This window comes from Carassius gibelio, chromosome B24, assembly GCF_023724105.1.
Source record: "Carassius gibelio isolate Cgi1373 ecotype wild population from Czech Republic chromosome B24, carGib1.2-hapl.c, whole genome shotgun sequence".
Taxonomy (NCBI): domain Eukaryota; kingdom Metazoa; phylum Chordata; class Actinopteri; order Cypriniformes; family Cyprinidae; genus Carassius; species Carassius gibelio.
In genome coordinates, this window is record NC_068419.1 from 9,803,682 (window position 1) to 9,821,905 (window position 18,224).

The window sequence follows — 18,224 nt, forward strand, 5'->3', positions numbered from 1 at the left end:
TTATGTAGTAGTGCAGTGAGCTTTGTTACAGACATGCTCACATTTTATTTTTACTCTGATTTTGGATTGGCCTTCTGTTATGTGCACAGCAGCTAATTGAACAGGTAATTTGTATCATGCATTATAGCACAGCTGGAACAATGTATTGACCAATTAGCATCAAGGACCAGAACTATACTCTTTAAAATGAGAAATAAAGCACTCTATCAGGTTGCACTCCTGCTGCTTAGCAGCTGCACATTTGCATCTAAACCTCTCAGACCAACAACATGCACACATACAAAATTCATCCAGATAACATGTATGTCTCTTTTGGAAAATCTTCTGTATTACTTCTCATATATAAACACAATCTCACCAGCATTTTTGGTTGAATTGCTTTCAGAGGGTGATATTTTCCTAATGTGAACATTTGAAACTCTCTCTTCAGAGCAAACAGATGGATCCATTCAAGACCGAGTCAATCAGATACCCCCAGTAAAGCAGGTAGCCCTTTTTCCCAACATAGCAAATGGCAGAGCAGCAAATCATTCCTCTAATATGTTTCTGTTGAGTGGAAGTGACCTTTGGCAGGGTGTAATATCACACAGAGAAAAATTGCTAGGAGCAGCCGAGCAAAAGAAGAAAGGGCAGTTTGTTTATGATCACATTACGTTGTACCAGAGCACTGAATCTGTTGACGCCAATGCTAAGGAGATGCTGGATCCTGTGATTTTATCTTAAAGGTCAGGTAATTTATAAGAGCAGTCCATTATCAAACCTATAGAATATTCAAAGCCTTTCTACAAGAGGAGATTCAAAAAATTGGCTGTGTGTGTGTGTGATTCATGAGACGCCAGATAGAAGATTGAAAGAGAGTGTAGAAGTAGAGCATTTCATATTCAGCCTCAGTGCTGGAAGAATGCACTTAGAAACACATTCATAGTAATGTCAAGGTCTTTCACTTGTGGCTTTTTTAGTTATAATTCTCATACATTTCTTATTCTTAGTGTTTGAAATCTGGTAAAAGAACCGGCTTTATAAAAACTTACTTTTTATAAAAAGTATGAGGTATAAAATGCTGTTGTCATGACAATCAGTGCATTTCATATGTTTACGTCTTTGTGGCAACCTAACATGTCTGCCTATTCACATTTTCATTTTTTATACTGCATTCCACTTGAGATGTGGTTTCTGTACTGCCTTTGCAGTGTAAAAATGTCATACTTGGTACCTGTAGAGGTTTCACTGTAAAAACTATAGGACAGCCAATTAGTCATTTAGTGAATTTGACCAGTTCTGATTATTATTATTTTGTGTGTGTGTGTGTAGCAGTGCTTTAAATTAATTATTTCATAGATATTATTTTTTAATGTCTTAAAATGTTTTTACATGGTTATTTGAATTGGTTCATTTAAAGAAGTCATGAACTAAGAAATCAAAATCCCCTTGATCTTTTGACATATAAGAGATCATTGAACTATAAAAATGTCCTGTACGTTTCAGAATGCATAAAAACTTTGTTGTTAGTCTAAAAACATCTTATATTGAAGCCAGTCTGCCAAAACTACAGGTTGTGGAATGTGCAACTTTTTGACATAATAATGTGGCTGAACACTTCCTCTGTGAAAGAAGATCATGAATAAGTATTTATTAAGTGGTCACTATTGCTGTCTGTTAAACAAATAATTTGATATGTGCTGAGTATTTATGCGTTTTTAATCTAAATCTCAGCGTCCAGTAGGGCTGGGTGATTTTTCCGATTTTATTGATTAATTTGAATTTAGAGTTTTGCCATTATTTTATAAAAAAAAAAAAGAAAGAAAGAAAGAAATCGAGGAAACGCAATTTTACATTACATTACATTTACATTTCGTCATTTAGCAGACGCTTTTATCCAAAGCGACTTACAACTGAGGACAATGGAAGCAATCAAAATCAACAAAAGAGCAATGATACACAAGTGCTATAACATGTCTCAGTTAGCTTAAATGCAGTACACATAGCAAGGGGTTTTAAATAATATAATAAATAAAAAGGAAACAGAATAGAAAAGAATAGAGCAAGCTAGTGTTAGAGTTCTTTTAATTTTATAATAATTTAAAATAAAACTGATAGAATACAAAAAGATACTTACATTTTTGTTTGAGAATATAATAAGAATAGTGTGTGCTAAAGTTAGAGGGTCAAATAAAGATGGAAGAGATGTGTTTTCAGACAATTCTGGAAGATGGTTAAGGATTGAGTTGGGCAGGTCATTCCCCAGGAGGGAACATTTAATTTAACCGTCCGTAAAAGTGACTTTGTGCTTCTTTGGGATGGCACAATAAAGCGACGTTCAACTTAGAGAATACAAGCTTCAAGAGTGCTTTATAGAGGGTCCTTCATCCAGCAAGAAATGTCTGTTAGACAAGCTGAGATGTGAGCAGCTACCATCGGATCATCAGGATGGAATGAGAGGTAGAGTTGACCTAATGATGCCATGTAGACAGAGAAGAGAAGTGGTGCAAGAACTGAACCCTGAGGCACCCCAGTAGTTAGATGTTGCGACTTGGACACCTCACCTCTCCAAAATACTTTGAAGGACCTGTCTGATAAGTAAGACTCAAACCACTGGAGTGCGGTTCCTGAGATGCCCTTTGCCAGTAGGTTTGATAGGAGGATCTGGTGGTTTACAGTTTCAAAAGCAGCAGACAGATCAAGCAAGGTTTTGATTAGAAATATTACCAAACGTCAAAATTAGACGATTTGACAATATGCCAATGATAACAGTAAAATAGAAAAGAAAGATCATGCCTATTCAAACCATGTCATGCAGTAAATGCACTTACAGCTGCCACACTCGCACAAACACTTGTACAAATGCTAAAATGTCTTATGTCTTAAATCGCTGGGGTATTTTTGTAGCAATAGCCAATAATACATTGTATGTATAGATTTTTCTTTTATGACAAAAAATCATCAGGACATTAAGTAAAGATCATGTTCCCAAGAAAATATTTGGTAAATTTCCTACTCTAAATACGTCAAAACCTTTTTTTTTATTAGTAATATGCATTGCTAAGAACTTAATTTGGACAACTTTAAAGGCGATTTTCTCAGTATTTAGATTTATTTTTGCACCCTCAGATTCCAGATTTTCAAATAGTCTTATCTCGGCCAAATATTTTCATATCCTAACAAACCATACAGTACATCAATGGAATTTTGAAAAATGTACCCTTATGACATGTTTTGTGGTTCTATTTCTTAATTCTATGAGCTTTCTACACAAGCAAAAGGCAGGTGTCTTTGATTAGTAGTTTTTCACTGTTTTTTTTTTTAGCATCATGCGCAATGTGCATTGTATTTGAAGATGCTGTTTGTCATTAAAAAAATATTTTATAAATACATAATTTCAAAAAAGTTTGTATGCATTATAATTAGGGCTGTCAAATGATTACAATTTTTAATCAAATTAATCAGAATTTTCAGTGGATTAATCAGGATTAATCACTATTTGTAATTACACCTGAATCCTAACCATTTTTTTTCTGAAATGCATACCAAAAGATAAATAACAGGACACGGATACATAATTTTCATGTATTGATTCATCAAATGTGGTTCTATTTTTCTGAATTTCAAAAGTTTAACATTTACTTAATCAAATTTACCTGAGCACTATATCAAACCATGCCATTTGGTTAAATATAGCCACATATCTATGAAATTATGCATAGAGAAACTCGAAAGAATGAACTCAGAAACACAAACATGCGCCCTCTGCACTCTGGGAACTCTTGTTTTTGGGAGGTGTTCATTTGCTCTGCCACAATACTTTAGGATCGATATTTTCACGTTCTGAAGGCTTCAAGTACCAGTAAAAGCAAGTAAAAATGCATATGCTTTTCCAAACAGCTGTATTGCATGTAGGCGTTCTGCGCATGCGCAGTGTGAAACACAGGACGCTATAACAGGAAGAAGCTCCAGCTTATCAACTACCAAAGTCGTCTCTGTTTATCGAGCTTGGCATGAATGTATTTGAGAGTAACTGGGGTAAAACCTTAAGCTTCTTCGGTGTTTTCGTCGCGGCGCTCGCCGCTATTTTTTCCTATCTTGAGAATTCAGAGATTGACAAGAGTTTCCTGACCTGAATAATTTGTCACACTGCGCATGCGTGAAATGCGTAAAAAAATTTGACGTAATTAACGACAAACAACTAATTAATGTCGTTAACGCGCTATTTTTGACAGCCCTAATTATAATGCATACCTTCAGGCTGTTATTTTTTATCTTTTTTTTTATGTCATTTATCTTTTCCAAACAATTTTTTCGATTTTGTTCCACTTTACGAAACATTCATTTCTCTAATGCAGAAGCAGCATGTCCAGGCTTTTCCTTGTGTTACTGTGTGTGATAATGAGTGGTGATCCAGCACTGGAGTGTGTTATTTTTAATGTTTAAGCTGAGGGTTTGTGGCTGTTATCAGAGGTGGAAAGCAGCATTGGTAATCTTCTCTTATGTACATAGACACGCACTTCCATCTATCGCTGTTGCACAGCTGCAGAGGCCTGCTATCCATTCTAGTGAAACCACAAAATGCAAACAAGCACATCCAGCTTTTGATATACATCCCCTGAGGTACATACAATAATTAAAAAAAAAAAGTAAAAGTTCCTAGGGGTCAATTAGAACCATGAAACCATTCTCTCCGAGTTGAAAATGGCAGTTGAGATTTATATATTTTTATTTTTTTATATATTTTAAAATAAAAATAGAGATAAATAACATTATATATTATAAAAGTTTATTTTAAAAAAATTCCCTTTTTGATAGATAGAAAGTGCAAAAGAACAGCCTTCATTTGAAAATAAAAATCGTTAGTAACATTATAACTGTTGTAATAACATAAGTAACATTATATCACTTTACTGTCACTTTTGATCAAATTAATGCACACTTATAGAAGCATTGTTTCTTAAAAAGATCATACTGACTTTTTAACAGTAATGTATTATGATTCTGAGCAGAAAACAAAAAAGAGAAAAAAAATGATTGGTTGTCATGTTATCTTATACGGTTCAGAGAGAGAAGGTGCAGATTAGTGGAGAAAAATTGGCCGTTAATCACAAATGTCCTTCAAACTGGCTTAAGAAAAGACTGTATACAGTGGCAAAGGAAGCAGAACACAGCAAAAAGGCTTAGTATGCAGGTTAATTAAAGAATTTCACTGTCAAACGCTGTTGTCAGGAAATAGCAGGATTCACTGAAGCACATTATCGGCTAGTTGCCCTTGTTAACAGCCTCTGTACAAAATGAATAAGAGAAACTGTCAGCGTTTCACTAAGACGATGAACGCACAGTGTGGCCCCAGAGAGATGTATTTACCAGCCATTGTACCAGCCAATGCGCCGTTTTATTCTCACCTACCCTTAATGATAGAGGACAGGATCAACGGTGATGGAATTAACCAGCAGTGGATTATAAAGCTGTAGAGAGATCTATTTAGTTGACATTGGAACTGACCATTAAAATTTCTCACCAATGAAAAAAGATGAAAAACCTACTGTGAGTTAATAAACACCTGCTTTATTGTGGTTTATGGGTCCATCTATCATTTTTATACAGAAAATACATGCAGTCTCATATTTGCCAGTTATTACTTTCTGCTCTTGAATTGTTTACAATCGTTGATGACGAATACTAGATAGGAGATGTGTTATCCACCTTTTGTTGTGTTGTGGGTTTGTGTGCGTCCTTGTCCGTCTGTGCATTTTATCTCACGCTGTGTCGAGGAAAGCCCTTGTCCGTGTAGTGATGTGTGGGGTTGCGTACAGTAAGATACACCGTTTCTGATAAGATAAGCTAATGGAACTTGAAGGTCACCGAAAGGTCATTTTCCAGAGGCTTTGCCGCTATGGAAGAATAGCAACACTTCATGATGATAAAGTCTTCGCAGAGGCCTGGAGCAGTGCACTTACACATACAGTGATAAGAGGAATACTTACGGTTTGGAAAAGTGTGTCAAGAAGGCAATTTTTTTTAGAATTGCTGTAGTATTTGATGATATATCATCTTTCATTCATTAACTGAATCAATGTGTGAACTTACTATGTGAGATCAAGTGAGATTCAAAACAGTCGTTGGTTACTCTGTATTTAGACTGAAATTTAATTATCCCTTTTTTGCACGATAATTAATGACATACACACCTGCTAAAGGTGTTTGCATTCAGTTGGAGTTGTATATCAAGCCCTAGGGGCCTTCAGTGCTAAACCAGTTAGAGACCTTATTTTTTTTAAATCTTCACATTCGAGTAATGAGCTTGAGTAAACCCAAAGCCAAAACACCCACACTTAGATTGAGCCAAATGGATGCTCTGCCACGTCATTTATTTATTTATTAAATGCAGTTAAAGTTGTCTACGTTTTTTCCAGAAACCCACATTTATGCATATTTTGAATAGAAATGAAATAAATTAATGAATAAATATATGCCTCATAAATTCAAGTGTGTGCGGGTTTGTGCTATATTGAGCAATGTTGTTGCTAATGAGGTGTAGCTATAGTGTAATTTTAATTTTTTCATTGTAGTTTGGAAGTGACAGTATATAATATAATATATATATATCATTTTTTTATTTTTTATTCCATGGTTAGTTTGTTATTTTAGCTAAATTAAATAAATGACAACTAGGTGAAATAAAGTATTATTATTATTTTATTTACTCCATTTTGAAAGAATCAGTTGAAAACTCTCTCTATATATACATTATTTACTTATATGTATACTGTATGTATGTATGTATGTGTTAATTAATTAATTAATTAATTCATTCATTCATTCATTCTTTGATCATACATTTGTTTGTAAAGAACTAGTATAATTTTTTTAATAAAATGAACCTTTATATTTTAATTATATTTGTATGTGTTTATTATTATTCTGTGTTTCATTGTAACATTTTTATAGTACTTTTAAAATTTAGATTTCATTTTTTCATCTCATTTATTTTTTATTACTTTATTTAGATGATGGGGCCATTAAAGATATTGGCAGGGTGTATGTAAATCTAAGCTACTGGCATGATAAAAAATAAATAAATGATTGTAGCCTGTGTTACAGCCCTGTCTCGTCACTGAACTTTTCTTCTTCTCTGTCCGTCAGCTTCTCATTCTATATTCCTGGCTGCTCAGGAAGCTTAATTCAATCCATCAAGCTCCCCCTCCTCTCTCACCCTGTTTCTAGCTCACTTCCTATTTTTTCCTTTTTCAACCATTCTTCATTAATCCCAAACTCTGTCTAATTATCGTTAGCCTACACTGAGCGAGTGCAACTTTTTCTCCAAAGGAAGCTGAAGAGTCATGGATGGTCTCCGAAGATACACTGAGCCTTTTCTCCCAGGGTGCACTTTGTGTCTGGTGACTAATTGTCCTGTTTTACGGCTTCACTGGCGGTGTTGTGGTAAAGACTCTGAACCCTGCCATTGATCGTCTCGCACTGCAGATTTATGAGACACTCCAGTGTGACTGTCTAGCAGACAGTGGCTGCCACATTACCCTCATATTGAGCGAAACGGATACACTCTGTCACTTCAATATGTTAAAAACCAAACAAATGCGCAATCAAATTGATCTGCCTCCTAGATTTATCAGATACGCCCGCACCTGTATAAAGATAACGAGGGAGTCACATAACCTGTGATGTCACCTTCATCTGATGCCAGCCTGTCTCGCCATAGACATTCATTTTCCATTTTCACACAGTTTGTTGAAACGGTCACAACTCAAATTAGAGCTTACGTACGTTTGGTCAATCAGTGAGTCATCAGATGTCGAAATGAATTATTGAATTACACGTTTTGGCCCATTTTAGAGGGCTATAGAGACTAATCAAGCAGTTTATTGAATTTTTACTGCAATTTTCAGCACATGGGTCACAACTAGTGAGCTAATCATCCTGCAATCAGCTTGTCATAGAATGACATGGGTTTGCACCTCGGTTTCATTTTAGTTTTAGTTATTTTTTAGGTCTTATTTTAGTTTTGGTTTTGTTCCTTTTTTATTTTAATTTCCTTATTTTTAGGGTTGAGGTTAATTTGTCAAAATGTTGGGGTGTTGCTGTTGTTTTTTAACAATAAAAAACATTTAAACAGTAATATTGTGAAATGTTACCATTTAAAATAACTCGTATTCTATTTTATTCTATTCCTGTGATGGCAAAGCTGAATTTTCAGCAGCCATTACTCCAGTCTTCAGTGTCACATAATATTTTAATATGATGATTTGGTGCATAAGAAATATGTACTATTGTTTTCCATGTTGAACACAGGCGTGCTCCCTTTATTTATTTATTTATTTTATAATTTAAGGATTCTGTAATTAATGGATGTCAAATGTAATCAGACATTTAATTCAGCATTCCCTTTAAAGAAATGCAGCATCCGAATGGCTGATTGTGATTACTTGAAGAAGTCAAATATGTTGCTTTGCACATCCAAAACTATCCAAATGTGTTTTTGTTTCTTATATAAATCCTATTTTTTTTTTATCTGCCAAAGAAAGATTTTGACTGTTAACACTCAATTTGTCTCTGTTATGTACCTGTTAAGGAGCTTTTGATTGTTGTCGTTCTCATTTCTGTCGTCTCTTCCTCTCCTTTCTGCTCCCTCCTTGTCATTCTTTCATTGTATCATGTCTTGTCTGCTTGTCCTCTCATTGTTCCTGTACCTAGACCTAGTGAACCAGTTCTGTGAGCAGGTCCTGAACTTCTTGTTTTGTCCCTACTCTCCTGCCATAGCCCCATCCTCCCCCGGTGTTGACTCCGTACCCTTGCAGCGAACAGGGAGTCAGAATGCCACAGGGACGTTCCCCAGAGGCGGCTATGCGTCCGGTCAGGGTGCCAATTACACGGATACTTACCGCACGTTGCCGTACTGCTCTTCAGTGGAGTCTCCCTACAGCAAGTCCGGCCCTGCCCTGCCACCCGAGGGCAACCTGGCCCGCTCGCCCTCCATCGACAGCATCCAGAAGGATCCCAGGTGAGTCTGCATGGACCTTTTATATAGTCACAGTAAATGTACCTGGCAAATTTACACACATCGATCAAATTTGAGCTGTATTGAACAGTACAGTTCAAGTGAGTATTACTGTTTTAGAGCACTGTAGAGACTAACCAAGTTCCTGTTGTACTGTAAGTTTCAGAATTTCAAATCCAACTTATAAGTATATGGATCATGATGGACAACTAGTTAACTGATCGTCCAGCTTGTCTTATATTGTGGTTATTTAAATTTTCCATTTTGCTTTCATTTTATTTTATTTTAGATTTATTTATTTACATATTTATTTAATTTATTTATTTTCATATTTTACTTTAGTATTTTGGTCTTATTTTAGTTTTGATGTTGTTACTTAGTTTAAGTTAGGTCCCTTGTTTATATTTCTGTATTTCTGTTTCAACCGTTCAAACGTTTGGGATCGGTACGATTTTTGGTTTTTGAAAGAAGTCTTCACCACAACTGCATGTATTTGATCAAAAATACATTAAAAACAGTAATATTGTGGAATTACTTTAATATATTGTAAAATGCTATTTATCCTTGTGATCCTTCAGAAAATCCTTATCATAGACATTCAGACAGTCTATCGAGGTAAAATCATATTCAGGATTTCTCAGTAAACATTTGGTCATTACATAAATGAGAAGGAAGTGATTTTGTAACCATAATGGAGCTCTGTTTTGTAATCTTCAGTTCATATCACAGAAAAGCAGTTGACTTATCAAGGACCAATCCTGCTGGGGTTTTGTACCACCATATCTTTTTATGTCTACTGTTTTTCTGTCTTGTGCAAATAAATAATTTGATAATTTAATTTAGCATGTGATACACTGTTTCCTGCAATTATGATTCTGTATCTTAGATGGCTTCTAAGCATATAGAATGAGATTTCTGGCTAAAATAGACTGTTAATTAGTCTCTGACTTATGTATTCTGTAACTGTTTCTTAGTCAATATAGCTTTTGGAAGAATATTATTTGTTTCTTTTTGCATTTTTGCTGCCAGATGATCATACACTGTACCAGTTTTCTTTTTAAGCAAAAATGCATTCAACTGGCCAAAATGACTGTAAAGAAATGCATTATGTTACAAAAGATTTCTGTTTGAAATAAATGCTGTTTTATTTTATTTTATTTGTTCTCAAAGAGCCCTGAAAAAAAGTATGATGGTTTGAACAAAATCATTAAAAATATAAGAATTGTTTTCAACATTGATAATAATGAGAAATGTTTCTTGGGAACCAAATCAGCATATTAGATTGATTTCTGAAGGATCATATGAGGTTGAAGACTGGAGTATTGACACCGGTATAAATGTTAAAATATATAAATAGATAACCGGTATTTCTAATTAAAATTATTGGCAATATTGTACTGTATTTTGGTTAAAATAAATGCAACCTTGGTGAGCATAATAAACTTCTTTAGAAAATATTTATTAAAAATCTAAATGCATTCTTCTCATTTCATTTAAAAGAAAAAGCAGTCATTTAGCATATTTTCCTTCTTTCGTGGCTCTTTGTGTTGCACATATTATTTGATGGATCTGCATTGCTAATGCACTCTGTGTGGTTGTTAGGCATTGCTTGATATTTGCTGAGGTTTTCTGTATTATTTTATAGTGTCACTATGCAGTAGCTCAAGTGTTCTTTGTGGTAACTAAGGTACTCTGAGTGATTTTAATCTTTTGCCATGCAGTTGCTATGGTGTTCTAGGTTGTTACAAGGGTGTTAATAATAGAACTCTTTTCGCTTCAATTTCAGGTATAATTCATGTCCAAACTGTATGGAATGAGTTATGAGAGTCAACACTAATATTGGCTACTGATAACAAACCATATTCATAAAGATGGGGGAAACTAAATCATTCTTATTCTTCCCACCTCTCTAATAATACACTAGACACCATCATAATTTTAATATTTTGGTCCCACTTTAGTTTGGACCAATTCCCACTTCTGCCTCAATAAATTCCTAATTTGCTGCTTGTATTGTATATAGTTAGCAAGGAATTTGTTAAGGGATCTTAAATGTGGTCATGCAGAATAAGGCATTCGTGTGTGCTTTAGAAATTCTAATAAACAGTCAATATGCTTGTAATATGCATGCAAATAAGCAACTAGTTAATAGTTAGAATTGCTCCCTAAACTAAAGTGTTACCAATATTTCTAGTGTTCATCTATTTGTCAGATTTTCCTTTGTTTGAATTCACACCTCTCTCAGTATTATAACACACTGTTTATTTTTAAAGGAGTGGCTGATATGTGTGATAGTATTAATTAAATCACTAAAAACTTTCATTTTCCATTCTTTCGTTAATTAGACAGCGACGATCACATGTTACCATTAAGAAACCGCTGGGTGCATCTGTTCGGTGTTACAGCTCTCCTGAAAAACCAGACAGCAGATAATTAGTTGTGATTTCTGGTGACACTCATGGTTGGACTAATAAAGGCTACTGCAGTCTAGTGCTGGCAGTTTTTCGTTTCTGCAGAGCTGATGACTATATACTATAAGTGTTGGAGATGTTACTCTGAAATGGTGCAATTTGCTCATAACGTAGTATGGCGACAGTCAAGCAACTGAAAGGTACGCAACTACTAATGCAAAGTAGCTAACTATACTAAAGCCATTTAAAGAGTCAGTATAGAGATGCAGAGAGATGTCTGATAGAGTGTCTTTGATCTTTATTGTGCTCTTTGGTCTTTCATAGTGTGGAGGGAGGGAAGATGTTTGAATAGCATTAGCACTAGCAGCAGAATGAGAGCATGAGCTTGTTAGTCTGAGTGTAATTCATATACAGTAAAGGCAATGCTGTGCCTGTATGGAGATCAACTGGGACTGCCCACTTTTTCATCAACCTTAAGTATTTTTGCCTTTAATTTTCTCCCAAGGGATTTCAATATTACATCCAAGATTAAAAATGCATTCAAAATTATTTGAAGACTGAAGATTGTACCATATTGCTGCGTCTGAAATAGAATACTAGCCTGCTGTATAAGAGTATGTGAATTCATTTGAAAAACAGTAGAGGAAAAGCACCAACACTATAACCTAAAATAACCTACCACTTGCTGTGAGAATCTAAAGTGTGGACAGGAGGGGAGGGGATCTGTGAATGGCAGTGAAATGAAGGTCACAAGACAGTATCAACATGGCAGATGTTGTACATCCAAATTTTTGGAGTTGTGAAGTAGTTTCAATTCAAATGTAGTACCTACTCTGTATGCGATTTCGGGTGCACCATATGTCTTTTGAACTACAGTGAACTAATGAACTACACATCCCATAATGAATTGTGAATTATGTAATCAAATATAAGATTACAAAATAAAACAATAACTATAATTACTGATTATATATATATATATATATATATATATTTATAATGTTTATTTTCCTTGTGTAGAGTTTGCATTTGCAATGCTTCATGAGAGTCAGCTAAAGATAACTTTTTGGCTTGCTTCTCATTTCCATGCTAAGAGCAGCTTGGTGGATCTTTATTCAAGGGTATATAGTGCAACGCTTCCCTAGAATTTCGGCTCTTAAAAATAATGAAATAATACCAAAAATATTATTAAAAATGATTATATTATTAAAATAAATAAAATTACTTTAAAATCACTAGATAATCTACATAATACTGTATGTCCTTATTTAGCAGTCACCCAGCTCATAGTATGGAGGACTAAACCTGCAGCAATTTTTTATGCATTTATTTATTTTTATATTTATTCATACTTTTATTTATTTTTATATTTACCTGAGCTCCACAAGGGCTGCCTCTCTCATTTCCATGTTGCACACAGAAAAGTAAAAAAATAAATGTATAAATAAATCTGGAAATAAATACACGTGGGAATAAATAAATATTGCAGAAAAATAAATGTACATATAAATAAATCAATTAAAAAATATTTAATTATTTAAATGTAAAAATTATTTAAATACATGAAAGTAAATTAAAGTAAAAAAAAATTATATATATATATATATATATATATATATATATATATATATATATATATATAAATAATATCATAAATTAAGAAAAAGTTATGAAAAAAAATAAATTAATGATAAAATTGTATAAATAATTATATCATTTATTATTAGTTATGTATACCTTTATTTATTTTCCTATTTATTTATGCATTTATTTTTCATTTCTGCAGGTTTGTAAATGTTTGTAGTTTATTGTTAAAAATCATTGTCTCTGAGGAAACAATTAAGTGTTTTTACTTCAGGAATCTTTTTGCTCTATTTAATTTGAGCAAACACAAGAAAAATATCCAATGACCTAAACACTAAACAGTGCTTGTTCCCTTATGTGACTTGCTCTCTTGAGTAAATGGCTTATTTAATTGCATTTTTGAGTATATTTTGCTGTGTGATAAGCTGTAATCGGGTTATGACTCTAATGAAGGGTATTTCTGCCTCTGTTCTAGTGTTTCCTCCCTAGAGATATCACTGGGGATGAGGGAGGACAGGTATGCTAACCACACACTGCCACAAGTGGTCCAGCTCATAATAAGTTTAGACATCCTCAGCCCGTGGCAAATGTTAAGCACTGCTAAAAAGTGTTTTTGTATGAATTTGTAAGGGCAAACTGTGTCCTTGGGTGAAATACATAACTATTCAAAATGACAAAAAGACAGTCTTTGACCTTTCCACCTGAAAGCGGCACATGGTAGCCTACAACCCAAACCTCAAGAAATAGACAGGACACAAAGACATAACTGTTCTCAAGTGTCAAAACTTTCTCAAGCAATTGTTATCCATGCAATGTATCCAATGTATCTTAGACAGGTGTGTGGGAGTTGCGATCCACGTATGTGAAACCTGTCAATGGCACGATGTGATTAAAAACATAAAGCACATTAGCAAGTTATTAACGTTCATTATGCGGCTAAAAATATGGTTCAAGTGCTCAGTAAACCATCAAAAGCAGCAACCACTACCACTAAATCTTTGGCAGACGGTAAACAGAATTATGAGCCATCTGCAGTGCAAGAGAAAATGGAGGAAGAAGAGAGACTGAGGGATGAAGATAAATGAGTGTGATTGAATGGGGGTTATTGATTTGCCAGTGTATCCCGTAGAGCTGGAAAAAATAAGGGATTGCCTACAGAAAATAAAGGGGTCTGCCCTTCGCCTTCCCCCTTCTATTGATCAAAGCTTATGTGCAAACCTTTTCAACACGGTCATTAATACTGGGGCACCAAGGAGCTTTTTCTGTGCTTTGTTTTAATGTGGACGTGCACTTGAGTGCCGTCCTTGTCCACTCAGGGACAAAAACATGCTTCTGCATTGACAAATACAAATGCACCCTGTGATTTACAGAAAATGTGTTGTGGAACGTTGGGAAGGTGATGCCCCTGAATGACCTAAGGGTGGTTAATAAAAAGAGAACAGTGCTTGTAAAATCAGGTGGTTTGTATTATTGTGTGAAACTGGAGGTCAGTATTTAGATATGCATAACTGTGGCAGAGGGGCAATTTGATGCGTTACGCTGCTTAGATGACATAATCGAATCATTAATGAACCTGATTAGTTAAAAAACATTGATTTATTCAGGAACAAAAGATTCACTGAAACAAATCGTTCCAAAACTCAAATTCATTCTGAAACGACCAATCGTTGAATCATTCATTCAACCATTTCATTCAAAATCAAAGATTCATTCAGTAACTCCACTGCTGTGTGTTCCTCTGAATGATTGACAGTCCTGCTCTGGATTTGTTTGCATATTTTGTCTTCTTTTATTGTGCTGTTGTTAAAAATCAATTTCACTTTCAGATTTGGTTTTAATAAACAGCTTCATTGTGTTGCAGCTCCACTGCTTTTAGAACAGCAAAAGAACATGGTGGTTGTTGTGCATCAGAAACACTCTCAGCTCAGGTTTATAAATGCCTCCAATATAGAACTCAATGCTGGAGACTCATGGCCTCTACCCCAGCCATGCTGTCTTTTACCTTACCTTGACTTGACTTGATAAATTACCATTCTGTGTTTCCCTTCACGAAGACTTATAGACAGCTGCTTCTGTGACCCTGAGTACGTCATTGCCCTCACATCTATGTTCAGATCAGTCTCTTGGGAAACCTCTGCCATGAAGATCTTGATAGCAAAACAGAACAGCACACATGATGCTTTGTACTATTATGAATGATGCTTTTATTAGAGCATGTGGTTACTTTGTAGTGTAGGAATGCAGTTGACATTGACACAGTGTACAGGTGGGTTTATGCTGTGTAAGGAACATTATGCATGCATGACTCTGGAGTGACTCAGTGCCAAGTGCATTGGGATGGAAATTGAAGACCTCAGGGTTTGTTTGCAGTAACTGTGCAAGCAACAGCTCTTGTTGGTGCATTGTAGTCTGAGGGGCAAAGAGTTTTGCAGTGTTGTCTCATGTTGTCACGGATGGAGAGACAGCATTGTCATATTTCATCCTGTGTGCATCTGGTGTTTATAGTAATAATTACTGTATCTGTCAAATGTTCCATTAGCCTGTTTGAGCTTACATAAGTGTAAATGCATGTTCTGTTTGACTTTTGGTCTGCTCATAATTATAAGTGATTATGATTATTCTAGGGGTTTAGTATCTACTGGGATTTATAGATAATATGGACCTGATTGTTGGAGTACCAGACGCTGGACGCAGACGGCGAGGTGGGTGGGTTTAACCTTGCAGTGGTCCTGAAAATATTTTACCACTTAAACCACACAAAATAATTCAAAATAAACCACACTTCAAAATATGGGATTAGCTATGTATTAATCCAAGCAGTATCTGTAAAAAAAGATTTATTTATACCAAAACTTATCTGATCAAGCAAAAATGAAAATTCTTTTATGAGTTACTTGTTTACATCTCTTTATTTTTCTCTGTAAAACATAAAATGAATAGTGAAGTTCAATGGTCACCAAAACTAGCAACGCCCCAACTTTTGACAATCCAGTCAATTTCTGAAGGATTAAATAAAGTACCGCCCTCTCATTTCAGATGCCGTTTCACTTGGATAGATGACACAGTAGAGAAAATAAACACTCGCTGCTTTCGTTTCATGCTGACTTGCACCTTCTCAAAACTGTTCTGAGGCTTGCTTTTTGTTAATGTTTGCTGACAGACACCAGAATTTCCCAGACTTGAAGATGCAAATTAATTCTTTGCCAGCAGGAGACACTGTTGGAGCAGGAGATATATCGGTTTCTACAGTAACAGCTATAATCAAATAAGCTTCTTTATCAGGCATTACTGGAAAGACTAAATGAAAATTACATTGAAGCTTTTTTGAAGACAGTTAGTTCTTTCAATGAGACATTCATATAAAAACACCCACGCTGCATTTTAATTTTGAGAGAGCCAGTTAATTTTGAGCCAATGCCAAATTCATTTAAAAATTTCAAAAATCAAAAACCTCTAGTTTGCATTTTTTGTACTGTGCTGCAAACAAAGTTGTCAAAATAATCCCCGTTCACACAGATTCCCGAAAACAACTAAAACAATGTATTATGCATGCCAGGCCAGTAGTAGTCTCAGCCTCAGACTTCACGCCCACAGAACATTGGCTGAATGTCTAAAGTATTCGGCACACTTAGCTGGAAACACTTTAGGAGTTTCAAAATCACCTACTGATTGGTTGAAGTGTACATGATTTCCGGGAGATGTGCTTGTTATGTTTTTTAACATTCTGCCTGGAAACAAAGAGTCTTTGATGCCAAACCCACTCATGGAAGAAAGCCATCGTGTTTACAGTTGTGATGATGAGCGCTGATCAGGATCAACTAAATGATGGATTTTCAAAAGTATGTGAAATATTTCATTTTCGTGGCATAGAATCCTTTAAATACGTTTTAACACGTCGGTCTGTTATTGTGCCAACATTTACAGACTCCGAAACATGCCACTGTGTGAAACGAACTGTGATTAGTTGTCGGACAAACAGCCTCATGGGTGGTCCTTGGCCAATGAAAGCTGACATGGATTCCAGACCTTCTGCCGTCAGTCTGCAGGCCTGGCAATGCAAGACTAGTCACCATTTTCACAAAGTTACGTTCTTGTAGTTTAAGCATCAATAATGCTACCATTTTCACAAACTTGCATTTGAAAGCTGTTTTCAAAAGTTAGCATTTTCAAGCCAAAATAAATAAAAAGTTTTCTCTTTTAAGAAACAATGTTGTCTAAGCACATTCTGAGATAATGTAATAATGTGATAATTGAATCGCTATTGGCTAGTAAATTTGTGCTGTGCATCCATTCAGATGAACTGAAAAAGAACACAAATCACTTTTACGGAGAGTGAAACTCTGAAGCGCTCGGTCAGAGTGTTCGGCAAGTGAAAATATATAAAATATATCTGTGCTTAACTTATACTGAACCTCCAATTCACACACTGGCCACCAGTTTTTGAGCTGGAGGCTCAGTATAAGTATAAGATTTATTTACAATGTAGAGGGTTGTCTGTGGCTGCTGTAATTTTAATTCGGTTCTTCGCTTTGTATCAGGCTTGTGTGGTTGGGCATTAGTATGGTATAGTGTTAATGAGTGCTATTTGAGTGCTCTGTATTCAAGGAACTAAAGTGAAGTCAGTATGGATTCCTGGAATAGACAGACTGTGCTTAAGGTTAATGCGCAGTGCTGGTCCTGTCACTTAATTTCATTGACATTTCTAAAGTGTCAGGTTGGATAAATAGGAATATGTTGGCTAAGCAAAATCATGTCTTTAATGTTGGAGGTCACCACATTTTTAAACATTTATGAATATAACATTATCTGAGGTGGCCAGTTTTATGCAGTCAAGGCAGAGGTCTTTTGGGTGATTCATGTGTTTGGGTGGTAAGATCAGAGAGGTTGAGATTTCACCATGTTGCGCCTTTACAATGACACTGTCATGACAGTGACTAAAAAAAATCAATTCAAGAAGACCAAATCACTCATTCAAAATCAATTATTTGGGACAGAATGTTTGGGTATTAAGCCTAAAGGCAATTTTGGGTTGCACTTTATTTTACAGTATGTGTACTTACGTGTACTTACAGTGTATTTACAGTGTATTTATCTAAGAAAGTTCTGTAATACAGGGTAACTACATGGGGTAGGGTTAGGTTTAGGGGTAGGTTCAGGGTTAGTACCTGGTTATTACATAGTTATTGTAATTACTATAATATGTACATAGTATGTACATGGGGAACAGGACT

At 35.1% G+C, this 18,224-nt stretch overlaps 1 protein-coding gene across 2 annotated transcripts in view; it reads left to right on the forward strand.

Moving 5' to 3' along the window:
- LOC128013669 (catenin delta-2-like) overlaps positions 1 to 18,224 on the forward strand; it is a 275,599-nt gene that overhangs the window by 163,073 nt on the left and 94,302 nt on the right. For both annotated transcript variants that reach the window (XM_052596797.1, XM_052596796.1), the window contains exon 9: positions 8,761 to 9,001. In XM_052596797.1, the coding sequence (XP_052452757.1) occupies positions 8,761 to 9,001 (241 nt within the window). The remainder of the gene's footprint in view (positions 1 to 8,760; positions 9,002 to 18,224) is intronic.